Genomic DNA, 14257 nt, shown 5'->3' with positions numbered 1-14257 from the left:
GCAGGCTTGTCGCTACATACAGTATGCGTAAGTCTACACAAATTGAGTTTGAATCTAAAGTGAATTCTGTACAAGCTCTAAAAAGCAGAACCCTCCCTTTCTTTGAACAGGATGTGGTCCTCTAAAATACTGTAGTTTGAACAGGATGTGGTCCTCTAAAATACTGTAGTTTGTAGCTTTATCAGTAGCAGCCTCTAAGGAGCTGCTGGTTGTGTACATGGGTGCTTCCTACTTGCACACACAAGTTTGATCATGCTCGGAGTCCTCTATGGATGTTTGATTCTTGGTTTGATTGTTGGCTGGGTAGCTTCCTCGACCTCCTGCAGGGGTCAGTGTTCTTCCTTACCTGCAGCCGACTCGAGATAGCACACTGAAAGCTTTTATTCTTTTTTTAAATCCTGGGGCTTGTTAAAGTTGAATTAGCCAAGGCACTGTATACAAGCACTGTAAATTAACGCTAACAATGTTTCCAACATACATACATATGTGTGTGTTTGAACAATTTAGTCAGACAGACGAACAACCGATAATAAACAAGATTGTGAAGATTTCTGAAGTAGTGAGTTAAACTTTGATTGTCAGGGAGTGGGGAGATGAGCGGAACTACTGCTTATTGATCACAAACCTGTACGTTGTATTTGAGTGTTTGTGTGGAGATGAGCATAGAACAATATGGGGCACTGTACAGTACTGGGCAGTCATTCCATGAAGGATGCGGCACAGCTCAGTGAAAAGGATTGCAACATCAAATTCCAATGTTCCCTAACTTCCATTAGTCATGATGGTGAAGCAGCTGTCTCCAGCTCCGTTAATTGAAATTGCTCAGTGGGACTCTCATTTACAATCTAACCAGTGACATCACCTGTAATGTTGCCATTTTATTATTGAATCACCCTGTGCGTCATGCTGCATTTTTAAACACGCAAGTTTGGAGAGGTTGGGCGTTGCGCTTTCTTCGATAGACTCTAGGTGGCGCACCACTGAGTGCATAACTATACTTATTTGACAGACCCTAGGCAAAGAGTAGATTCTGCGCACCTAAGTTAGAGATAACTTGAAGAAGCCCACTCTCGTCAGGTTTTATTTAAACTACGATGTGGAGTCACTCCAAGACCTGGCAATAATAATATCAAGGTAAGAACATCCCATTTCATTCGAATTCTTATCTAGATTTCACAGCGTTGACAGTTTGTCCAGCGTGAGCTATTTGGACAGAGCGTAGACAAAGTGTCTTCAATCATAAGAATTATGTAAATCTACAAGAAGCACAGAATATGTATTTTAAGATATGTTGAAGGCTATAGCAACGGTGAACACTACCTGATGCTGCTGCGTCTAGATCAGAGGGTGTGCAACAGCCGATCAGTGGGACCAGCCTGAAAGGCAAACATTTTGAAATAACACATGTACCTTAGGCTTGTGCGGTATTATCTGAATGGGGATGCAGAGTAGCCGAATATAACAGGTCCAGTTTTAATGTAGCCTATGCAAGATAAGCTTCTGTAGAAGCCAATCGTTTCCCATAGCTGCCATATACTGTAGCCAGTGACAGAGGAATTAAAGGGTAGGCTGACTGGATCACACAGCAACACAAACACGCATAGTATACATTTGGGCTCGTTTGATCCTTTACCATTATTTGTTCAGCTTAATCCGTCTTAATTCAGCTTTGTTTCTGAACAGCGGTTCATTTATTCAAGGGGAGATCAGGCTACCTTGTAACCCAACACAACGGGCGCCACTGGCTACGTTCCCAAAAAAAGTTGTTTTCAGTCGTGTTCTCTACAAACACAGATTATTCCCCGTCTAGTCTTGAGGCTGCCCTGTGTGCGACCGACTTTAGTGTCCTAGTTGTGTTTTCAGTGCAGGGTCAACGTTTGCGCTTGGCAGTGTGTCAACACAACCCTGGGTTAGGCTACAGTGTGGTGGTAATTTCACCTCTTGGGGGTTGATGGGTGGAATGTTGCGCTGCGTGCAGAGACCTGCGCTGGCGTGTGTGTGAGTGAAAGTGTCTTCCTGTTCATACTTACCAGGGGCAGCCGCAACCACGGACTCAGTGTTCACATCTCCTCATCCCGTAGGACTACCAATTGACGGTCCGTAAGCTATAACGAAGAGAAAGAGAGAGACGTCACGACAGCAACTCTTCTGCCCGCGTTATCTCAAGAGACAATCGTTATCAATGAGGACATTAGGCATGGCTGTGTTCAAGCAACAACGAGTGGAGGATTTTTATGAAATTGGAGAAGAACTTGGCAGGTGAGTAAACCCCTTGGCGTGTGCTTATAACTTGTTACATGGAAATATACCCCCATAGGCTGTACTTTCATGTAGACATATCTGTGTATGAGTGCTGTGCTTTCATAATCCGTATTTCTGGCACTTGGTGTGTCCCTACGGGTCCAGTGGAGGAGCACATGAATGCAGTGTGTCCACTTGAACTTTGTGATGGGAAGGGTCAGAAAAGGGTGGAGAATTACAGGCATAGCTGAGATTGCAGACAGACCGCTTCTTTCCTTGTGTACACAGCTGTGTATATGCATAGCACTGTAATTATGGACATATCTCTGCACTGTCGCAAAGCTTTGGGATTGGTGTTGGAGTGTTCAACTCTTCTCTGGCCCGACTTTGCTGTTCATTCCTGCCCTTTTGTGTTTGTGTTGTTGACTCCTAAAGAAGAGGTCGAATAGGACATAGAGGTTAAGCCGTCTTTGAACTCCATATAGCTGATTAAAAGAAGAAAAGAAAAAAAAATGAGCGGTTGGACTCTTTTGTCAGCGCCAAAGAATGGGGATGGGTGTTGCCTGGCCTCTACGCTCTCTCTCCTGACTCATGTTCTGCTGTGTACTTTCCAAAAAAACATTCCCCTCAAACACTGCCTCAACAGGCAGCCCAGACTCCCATCCCTGCTGGGGCTAGTGATCAGGGCAGGGCAGGGCAGGGGAGAGAGGGGAGGATGTCAGCTTGTGAGCGCGCGGTGCCTGGGAAGTGTCTGTTTCACCACTTGGAAGTTGCAAATCTGTTGAGAGGGGGAAATGTCGGGCGTTTGACCTGGGGATGCGAACATGCATCAGGAAAGGTGCGACTGTTTTTACAAGGGGAAGAACGGCACATCCAGAGCCAGGTGTCCGTTGCACTGCCATGCGCTCTGGCTTTGGAGTTCATGCACACACACACACACACACACACACACACACACACACACACACACACAGGTGTGAGTTACACAGTCCTGGGTCTGCGTCCAGGTGCTCGGACGCTTCTGATTGTGTCAGGTTTCCACAGAGGGCACATTATTTGTGTTCCGCTGTCTGTCATTGTCATGCAGTTTCTCTGGCACACCCACACTCACACAATGGAGGATTCAGACGTCTGCGTCTGTGTGTTTGTGTGTGTGTGTGTAGAGTCACTTGAGTGAAGAGGGTATCTACGTCACTCAAGACCTTTTGATGTCTATTTGTTGTCGTTTGTTGACTTCTTACACCATGTGCTCATTGAGGAAGGTCCCTTTGAGTCAATAGGAGCCCCCAGGGACTCCCATAAGCACTGCTCCATTGCTCAGCGGTGGGCTGGCCGACTGAAACTTATGGGTGAAGTTCCCATAGACGTCAACAAGCGCAGATTTTACTTTTCTATGTGGAGAAGTTTGACAGTGAAACGAAAGAGGAAATTCTCTCTCTCTCTCTCTCTCTCTCTCATGTTCTGTACTACCGTGACAATTGCATAACCCCATGAGAATACAAAGGCTGATGAAAAACTGTGAGAATGAATGGAGTCACAGAGATACAGTCATAGAGAGATGGATAGATAGATAGAATGATAGAGTGATAATAATGGAGCGATGAATGCAGAGAGGGGAATGTGTGAGATGTGATTGAGAACCAGATGATAGGAAAATTACAGGGATATTTGAAAGAGAGGGAAAAAAAGAAACCACTTACTTGCTGACAGGGAGAGAGAGAGAGAGATTGATAAGGAAAAGAGAAAGAGGCAGAGAAAGTCAAAACTGGTCATGATTATGTTCTTCTGCATCCTACTCAGAGATGACACCGTTTCCGGTGGGGGTGTCAAAGGCATGTTTGTGGGTAACACATGGGTCGGTGGGTGTGTGTGTGTGTGTGTGTGTGTGTGTGTGGTGGGACAGGGAGATAGAGGGGAAAGAGAGACTGACTGATGTTATCTCATGAATCATCTGCTCTGACAGTTTGAGAGCGATGAGTACTGTATGTTTCCTAGATGGAGGAGGAGTGCAGGTGCAGACAGAGGGTCTCAGAGTTCCAGAGATGAGTGGAATTTCCCCAACACTCTAAATGGAGAGTGTCCAACTCACCAATCAGAGGCCAATCATGTCCAGTAGACGCGCTGGTGGACACTGCTGCTATTTTAGTGACTGATTAATAGATCACAGCTTATTTAAGTCATCAACATGTCTTTATCACCCCCAATGGAACAACACATAACACATAACACACACCACACACCTAATCACATGAAGCCACATGTGTTCTAAGTCAGCTAGACTGTGACTTAGAGGGCTGCAGCAGCCTAACATGTTTCTTTACCTATATGTACTCAGGAAATGACCCGGTGCCCTTATCAACACAACAAAGTGTGAAATGGCTGTGAAATGGCTGTGTTTGGCACTGAGTCTGACCACAAATGTCACTAACTGCTGGGCTTAGAAAACAGCCCCATCAGATGCAATCAGACCCTCACCCTGGCTCTCCAGGCCCGGTGGCGTAATGGTTCCCCCGTGGCCCTACAAGGGCTGGTGCAGGGCCTGAAGCAGAGATCCCTGGATCACACAAAAGATATGTCACCATCATCACCACCATCATGGGGGGGGGGGGGGTCACTCTCTCTTCTGCCCGTTAGCAAACAGGTGGGAGACGTGAGGAGTTCTTATGCAATGTGGCCAGCAAGGCAGTGACATGAGCCATGAGATGGCTTAACTGGGCTGGCACTGCATGGGTGGGGGGTGGGGGGTTGGAGAGAGGAGGAGAGTGCAGGGACCAGGGCATGAGCTGGTCAGCAGTTTTCTACCTAAAACACACACACACATGCGTGCACGCACACACACACACATACACACACTCACACAAATTGCTCAATCGTAAATGCCCAGACATTCTATGCATGTGTGTGTGTGTGCATGTACTGTATGTGTTTGTGTGTTTGTGCTTTTGACGTGCAGTAAGTGTTCAGGAACTCAATGTGATAAAGGCAAGACCTCAGGCCTAGTGCACCGAGGCGTCGCATCCTTGAATAGACAAGTGGTTAGAAATAAGGAAGTGAAGCAAAGAGATGCACACAACTGATAGCTTAGACCCCTGCAAATACAGCCAAGCATGTGATTTCACAGTTTCATTTTGCAGTCTCAGTGCGGTCATGAAGTGAATTCAAGCACCTTCAGAGAACCTGTTTGACATGACAGCTGTGATGTTACCCAATAAAAACGAGAGTCTCTCTGTGGTTGTGGAAATACAGGTTTCAAGATGATGGAGTACCACAGCTTTGCACTTAATTCCAAAGATACCGATGAGTGTGAGATGTTTGGTCGAGGCTACTCGTGTCAGTAGCGAGCTACGGAGAAGGACTGCCTGAATGTCTGAAATAGGAAGATGGCCATGGTCTAAAAAAGCTAGCTGAAATAAGAACAGGAAACATTGCATACTTCAGAGTCATCACGCAGCTCTATTAAGTCAGATACTTAGATATAGATAGAAAGTGTATTTAAAAGCTAGTCATGTTCATAGTTGTGTTGTACAATTTGCATAGATAGATCAACCACAGTGACATTCAAATGCCACAGAGCTGAAGAGCACAGAATGGTTCATCTGTGACAGATTTGTAAAGGGCAGCATTCCTGCAGGTCCTAGAAACGCTAAGGTTGTGTGTTAGAGACAAAACAAGCACACGTCACACTCATAGGACATACTCCTGGCATGAGTGACTGTCCAGGTAAATTGGTTTGGATGACGGCGTCCGTTCAGTAGAGAACTAAAATACAGATATGCCTCCAGACACGTACGCAAACAGCTGCACAGTCAGCTGCCGTAGCTTCCTCACAGCATAAGAGGTCTGTGTGTATGTGAGGAGATGGCCGTCTTTGCATCAAGTCTTTGAGGAAGTATGTGTTTATTTTTAGCAGAGAAAAATGAAGGGAACTCAATGTCCGTTCGGTAGGTATTCCTGAATTTAACCCCCCCCCCCCACACACACACACACACACTGCCTGTTGTAGACTTCCGCTGTTTCTCTGTAACCTAGTGCTGTGTGTCCACAACTATTCTACCACATGTCAGGTGAAGCTCTCCTATAGAATGAGTTGGATCCTCAGCTCATGGAGGAGAATGGCAGAGGGAGTTTGATCATCTTCCACATGCCTTGCTTAGAAACAGTAGCTGTACTGTAAGTGGAGCTACTGTAAACAAAATATGACGCTGCGACATCACAGTATGCCGATAACTGCCATGACAATAGACTTTTGGCTTGGGAACATCCAGGCGTGTGACTGAGATCATGGCCTGTCAGTCAAGTTAATGATAAGTCGTCAGTCATTCAGTCATGCCATGTCTGCTCTGCCAGTAGAAAAGAGAGTGGCTGCTTTGGCGGCTAGTTCTGGTAGATGGGCAGAGGACAAGGGAGAGAGAGAGAGGACACAATGACCCAATATACTGTACAGAACTGGCAAAGGGAAAGCTAAGTCTGCCAGTGAAACAAAGATGAAAGTGTGTGAGTGTGTGTGTGTGAGTGTGTGTATGACATTGTCAGCACCTTGTTCTAGAGCTGGCCTGGATGTTTGGAGCTGGTGTTTTTATCACCTGGTTGAAATGGATCAGCATTCCAATCATAAGCCTCCATTTGCACCTCTTTAGGCAGGGGTGTGTGCAAACACCTCTCCGCCTGTCTGTCTGTCTGGCCTCTTTTCTCTTTCTCCCTCTCTCTCTCTCTCTCTCTCACACACACACACACACATATACACACTCTCTCTCTCTCTCTCTCTCTCTCTCTCTCACACACACACACAAACACACTCACTTATATAATTATCCACCCACCTTCCCAAGTGTCCACCTCTACATGCACTCTTGTCCACATGTCCACTGCATACTAAACTAATTTAACACATATGTTTTCTCTCTCTCACACACACACACACACACACACACACACACACACACACCATGTTCATAAGAGAGTGAGGGATATTTGTATTGGAGACACAGAGCTATGTTATCAAGAATTATCAATTATGAAACAGGTTTGGTCTCTCCAGTGTTCGGTTCCCCCAGGCTGCTGTGTGTGTGTGTGTGTGTGTGTGTGTGTGTGTGTGTGTGTGTGTGTGTGTGTGTGTGTGTGTGTGTGTGTGTGTGTGTGTGTGTGTGTGTGTGTGTGTGTGTGTGTGTGTGTGTGTGTGTGTGTGTGTGTGTGTGTGTGTGTGTGTGTGTGTGTGTGTGTGTGTGTGTGTGTGTGTGTGTGTGTGTGTGTGTGAATGCTGGGCTGGCGCCACAAAGCTCCAAACACAGCCCCATGGTCAGGATAATAACCTGCAGCTGTCAGGAGTGGAAACTCAGTTGAGACCCCCAGGCACACAGGCTTAGGGTACAGGCCACTACACACACACACACACACACACGCACACACACACATGCACACACAAACACACACATCTACTGTATGACACACACACACACACACACACACACTTCTACAGGTACTCAATCTTACTGTACAGGCCTCTACACACCTAGAGCACACACACTCCCATACTACCCACACACATACTGTACATGACACACACACAGGCATGTGTGGAATGGGCTGTCCTCGTCCTCTCATGTGGACTTGCCCTTGCCTTATTTGTCTCTTTCTCCCCCTGCCTTATCGTTCGCCTCTCCCTCTCTCCTTTGTACGCTCTGTCGCTTGTTTTGTTTGTTTGTTTGTTTGTTTGTTTGTGTGCCTCTCTCTTCCTCGTCTCTTTTTACGGAAAAGAAGCCTGAGCATCACTGTAAAGGAGTACAGACCTCAATTCTCCAGGTCATAGTCCAAACCTAACATTTCTCTGTCTGACGGACAGCAGATCGAGCAAATATAATATCTTCTGTTTCTCCAATTGTTGGGTTGCCCGCTGTCCCATCCCAGGACATTGTGTGACTGAGTGTGTAGATTGTGACTGAATGTGTAGATTTACATTGTAGTGTACAGTATGTTGTGTGTGGTGTCTTAAGCTGCTGGGACCTTGAATTTCCCCTTGGGGATCAATAAAGTATCTATCTATCTATCTATCTATCTAGATGAGTTTGCAGGGTCTCTAAGTGTGTTTGTACAGTGCAGTACAGCACTGGTGAAGTTGAGTGTGTTTGTAAGTAGAGTAGAGTACAGTACAGTACAGTACAGTACATTACTGGTGAAGCTGAGTGGCGTGGTGTTCAAGGGAAACAGGGCTGGGTTGAGTGGTGTTGTAGGGAAACAGGGCTGGGTGGAGTGGTGTTGTAGGGAAACGGGGCTGAGTGGTGTAGTAGGGAAACAGGGTGGCGTGGTGTAGTAGGGAAACAGGGTGGCGTGGTGTTGTAGGGAAACAGGGTTGAGTGGTGTTTTAGGGAAACAGGGTTGAGTGGTGTTGTAGGGAAACAGGGTTGAGTGGTGTTGTAGGGAAACAGGGTGGCGTGGTGTTTTAGGGAAACAGGGTGGCGTGGTGTTGTAGGGAAACAGGGTGGCGTGGTGTTGTAGGGAAACAGGGTTGAGTGGTGTTGTAGGGAAACAGGGTGGCGTGGTGTTGTAGGGAAACAGGGTTGAGTGGTGTTGTAGGGAAACAGGGTGGCGTGGTGTTGTAGGGAAACAGGGTTGAGTGGTGTTGTAAGGAAACAGGGTTGGTTCAAGGGGAACAGGGCTGGGTCTGGTCTCCAGAGGTAACATATGCTGCTGATATAAGAGATGGAAAAAAACACATTTGAAATGCCCCAAAGGTAGCCAGTAACACTGCACACACACACACACACACACTCACAAGTACATAAAAGCACGTCACACTCAAGACACACACATTCACATACTTCCAGACCAGGTGTGGGCTTTCCCTGGAGAGCTATTCTTACACATACTCATACACATACGCATACTCATACACACAAACTTATTCACTCAAACTCATACACACACACATGCGTACACACAAAGAAAGACACTTTCAGCCCAGGTGTGGAATTTCCCTGAAGGGGAACGGCTAATCTTTTTACAAGGCCGGTGTGCACGTTGGTACACTTGTGAGTGTCTATATTGTGTAAGGAGTAAAGAAGAAGAGGGTGAGAGAGTGAGAATGGAACTGGCCTGTGGCGGTGTTGGCTCTGTCTAAGGGGCATGCCCCAGATTGCCCCCTCCTCCCTGTTTATTGCCTAAACTGCCCTGGCCCGTTGGCTGCCTCAACCCCTGATCCTCTGTCCCCTGTCTGTTTGCTGTTGCGATAATGCCAGACCTTGGACTGAATTTTACTGGGTCACAGAACACACAGAGAAAAATGCTGTGAGTGCAAAATGAATTCCAACATTGATGGATAAAACACCATTCAGATGCTGTACGGGCCAATTTTACATGGCATGGTTACAACGGTAAAGCCAAATGTTCTGTGCAGTGCAGTGGTTTAATACAGGATGTAATTTAACATGGTTGCATTCAAATATTCAAAATGATTAAAATCATCTTTTTTAACCTACTGTACTCTAGAGTTGGATTTACGAGCGCTCATACATACTTCAGCTCAGAGTGGAGTTGATTTCACTCCTTCTGAATCAAGTCACCTCACCAGTGTTATTCTGACCCTCATGTTTGTATGTGTGTGCATTCCTGAGTGCACATGGGCACCGACATCATGTTTGGCTCTATAGCCCTGTGCATCAGCTCACTGCTCATGGCTGATAGCTCAAATAAATGCCTCAGCGTGCGCTCGCTGCTGATAGGCCACCAGTGTCCCTAATGTCCCTAATGCAGTTACCTCCATGCCGGAGCTTAATAGGGAACAGCTGGCTCTCAGGGCTCCGCTAGTGGACACAGCCAATCCAACACCAGCTCATCTGCTCCCTTTGAGAGGAGCGAGTGTGTGTGCGAGTGTGTTTACTCTCCCATAAGTGAGCGCTGTGTATTGTGTCTAAATCTGTATTTTGTCTGCATGACTTTCTGAAGCACTGGAGCAGCTGGAGGGTAAGGAGGAGGATAGGGGGGGCGGTTAGTCACGTAAAAGGGCAAGTTGCCTAAGAGTGATGGGGGAGAGGGAGAACTGGATGGGAGAAGCGCGGGAGGAGGATGGAGAATTCCTGACGGTGGGCGCCACTAATAGTGAGGAGAACATGGAGCCACTGATGGTGCGGACAGGTCTAGTTGACCAGAGAGTGGACTGGAATGTGGCTGAGAGGGTTACACTGTCGGGGGACAGCCCTGAGACAACACACACGCAAGCACATACACATGGTCACAAAAGCACACGCACATAGACACACACAATCACACTCTCTCTCACTCACACATACACACACACACACACACACACACACACACACACACGCACAAACTTATCAAATTAAAGACCAACTCTGATACACTCACACATACACGACACGACACGCATGCGTGCGCACACACACACACACACAAACTTATAAACTTAGAGACGAACACTGACACATGAATACACACACTGATACAGACAGACACACGCACACACACTCACACATGCATACACACAGAAAACCTTCAGCAGGCCCATCAGTGCAGTGCGAGGTCAAGCAGGTGGGAACCGGGAGGCGTGGTGGTGAGAGGAGGGGGACTAATTTTAGCGTTGCACAGGGCCAGATGGGTAAGAGGGGGCCACACAGGAGGGACTCTGCAGCTCAGCAGGGATGCCTGCAGAACACAGGAAATGATGTGTCTGTAATCAGATGATCCATCCACCAACCCACACACACACGCACACACACACACACACGCATATGCACACATGTACACACACACCCACACATACACACACACATGCACATATGAACACACACATGCTTATGCACTGGATGTCTGTGCTGGAAGCCAGGCAAAGCATACACACACATAGCCATACACACACACACACACACACACACACACACTCAACAACATACATTGCCACTCCCCCTGCCTACGCACTTGGAAGCCATGCAGGCAAAGTACACACACACATTTATAGGCACACATACACACACACACACACACATTCATAGCCACGGACAGACGCGGACACAAACACGTGCAGTAACACACTATGCTAGCTTTGGAATGAATTTGATAACAGTATGGGGTGGGAAAAATACTGTGTCACGTTCTCTCTCCCCCTTCTCCTCTCTCTCTCTCTCTCTCTCTCTCTCTCTCTCATTAGTTCTACTCTCTTACCCTCGATCCCCCCTCTCCTTGCCCCTCTCTCGCTTGCCCACTTACCCTCTCTTTCTCCATTTCTCTCTTTCTCCATCCCTCTCCCTTCCCTCCCTCTCTCTCTCCCTCCTCACTGTCTCTTATTTCCCTCTGTCCCTATTCACATCTCTCTCCCCTCCTCGCTTCTCTCTCTCTCCTCCCTCATCCTCTTTCTTCTTTTCTCTCTTTCTCACTCACTCCTCACCTCTCCCCCCCTCTCTCTCCCTCTCTCTATCCTCCTCTCCTCCTCTCCTCCTCTCCTCCTCTCTGTGTCTGTGCCCTGCCTCCTACTCTGAAGTGCTTGAGTCACGTCCACTCCTGCTGACCCCCCTCTGTGCTGGTGCTGCTGTGATGCTCTTTTGCGCGGCGCTCCTTGTTGAGCGCGCCGACTCTCAGACGCAGCGCTGAGGCCATTTACACAAATAGCTGCCTCTTAAAAAACAAATGGGCCCCCGCTGAATGTAGTTTTACTGTCTGTGTGTGTGTCTGTGTGTGTGTATGTACGGACCCCGGAAGACTGAAAATAAACTGAGTCACCCAGCGGTGTGATCTCACCGGCGTTGGTCACATTTCTATGGGGTGACCCCCTGTGTAAGTGCGAGGGCTTGAAAGGATGCCGCTGGTGCTTTGTCTGTCTCCCACTGTCACTCAGTGCCCTCACTGTTCTCTCTCTCTCTGTTTGCCTCTCTGTTCCTTTGTCTTTCTGTTTCTATTTCTGTCTCTGTGCTTCTCTCCCTCTCTCCCACATGCTCTGCCCATATGCATATATGCCTATCGGTGTAGCTCCCTAGTTTCCTTGTTCTCGCTTTCTCTTCTTTCTCCCTTATTTCCTTTACTTTTCTTTCTTTCTGTCTCCCTCTCTCTTTCTCATTCTGTTCCCATGTCCACCACCTCTATCTGCCTCTACCTCTTTCCTTTCCCACTTTCTCCTTCTCTCTCACTCTCTTTCTCGCTCACTCCCCCCCTCCATCTCCACCACCTACTCCTCACTCTCCTCTCTCTCTCTCTCTCTCTCTCTCTCTCTCTCTCTCTCTCTCTCTCTCTCTCTCTCTCTCTCTCCTCCTCTCTCTGCTATCAGGGTCCCCCTGACCTATCAGGCCGTGCTTGAGTGTCGGTGGAGTCGGTCTCCCGGACTCGGCGGCGCTCCAACCGATAGCGCAGTGACCAGGTCACCGATGGCATGCAGCAATGCATTTTGGGATGCTTAGTCAGCCGAGATAGGGGCCGTCTGAGCGCCGTCCTGCGGATGTTTACACTAGCATACCCCTCATGTGAGGATTACTGCTCACATCCTACTGACATATATGTTATCTTTTGAAATGGACACATCCCATTCCATACCCCCTTTAATGTCATGTCTCTCAGCTCATATGACTTACAGGATAGCTACCATAACACACACCCATGTAGGGACAGAAATGTGTGTCCGTAGGTTGTGGATGTGCTGACACAGATGCTGTTGTTTTACGGCATGTTTCTTTCAGTGGGTTATGAGTATTGATAGATTTTTTTTTTCTGTTTAGAAATTGAGCAGAATCATTTTAAACTACCGTTCCAAGTATCTTTGCAATTGAGTACTTTTTGGACTACTGAGCATTTTTGCAACTTCAAAATACTCAATAATGTTTCGTGCAATGCAGTGCCACTGTTGCTGTATGTGGTCTTGGCTACTGAAAGTGTCGTTTGTAAATGTGGTATAAGCCATTTATCTAGAGGAAACAGTGCGGTTTATTTTCCTAACTGCTGTTTATTTGCAGTATTCTGAGGATACAAATACAGGAAAAGGCCCTGGGAATCATTCACACACACACACAGACACACACAGACACACAGACACACACACACACACACAAGCATACTGTATGGAGACAGAGAAGTGCTCTCCTCTACTCACAAATATTTGGCATATTCCGGGCACAGGCAGAGGAGTGCCCACAGAGAGGAGAGCTGGCATGACTGGCCGCGGGAGCGGACCAATGCCGCAGCAGATCATAGAGGACCTGACCACCACAGCAGCAGCTCTGAGTGGGAGAGAGGCATTCCTTCACTCACTGCTCTCTCTCTCTTTACAGGAAGGGCTTTCTTCTCGCTTCGCTATTTATTTGTGTGCGTGCCTGCCTAGTTATTGATTTTTTTTTTTCTGGGGTCTCTCACCACCCCCACCTGACGTCTTTCGTTCTACGGGAAGGGTTTTCTTCTAGCTTCTGTTATTTGTCTGTTTGTTTGTTTGTTTGTTTGTTTCTTGGGTCTCTCCCACCACCCTCACCCTCCTGCTCCAGTGGCTGGAGTTTCTCTCCTGCCGCCTCTGCCTCTGCCTCTGTCGCTGCCTTTGGGGAGAGACACTTTGTGGTGGCACTCAGAGACAGACAGACAGACAGACAGACAGACAGACAGACGTCTCCCCTGAATCTCTTCAGACTGACCGATTACGTATTCTCACATGCCCACCGATGTCTTTTAATATCTGTTTTATTGGGCCCTAATTCCCCACTCCTCCTCTACTGCTGGTGGCTGAGATGGGGAAAGCCTGTTTCGTGTCCATGCTGTTCCTGCCGTCGGTTCTGTCCAGTCGGACAAACCCAAACCGATCCTCGGGTTCTTTATCAGCCCTAGAGGAAATGAGGAACTCTGTGACGGAGAGCGAGCCAATCATGATGCAGTGAGATGTTCTCATCGTCTCTGAAAGCCCCCCTTTGATTGGCTGGATGAGCAGCTCAATCTACCCTCTGTGCATCCAGTCTTATGTGTGCTTAAGAGGATGGCTCTGCCATTATTGCTCATTAAATTGTGATTTACCTGGACTCAGGGCAGGAATGTGGGAGCCGGA

General features: G+C 47.5%; 1 protein-coding gene across 1 annotated transcript in view; it reads left to right on the top strand.

Moving 5' to 3' along the window:
* Nucleotides 1-1009: 1009 nt before the first annotated feature.
* Nucleotides 1010-14257, top strand: part of dapk2b (death-associated protein kinase 2b) — a 24118-nt gene continuing 10870 nt past the window's right edge. The window contains exons 1-2 of the mRNA XM_062546561.1: nt 1010-1134; nt 2034-2259. Coding sequence (XP_062402545.1) covers nt 2183-2259 — 77 coding nt within the window. The 5' untranslated portion in view covers nt 1010-1134; nt 2034-2182. The remainder of the gene's footprint in view (nt 1135-2033; nt 2260-14257) is intronic.

This window comes from Sardina pilchardus, chromosome 10 (assembly GCF_963854185.1).
Source record: "Sardina pilchardus chromosome 10, fSarPil1.1, whole genome shotgun sequence".
Lineage (NCBI taxonomy): Eukaryota > Metazoa > Chordata > Actinopteri > Clupeiformes > Clupeidae > Sardina > Sardina pilchardus.
Note: the sequence above shows the minus strand (reverse complement) of the source record. Positions and strands in the feature narration are given on the sequence as shown.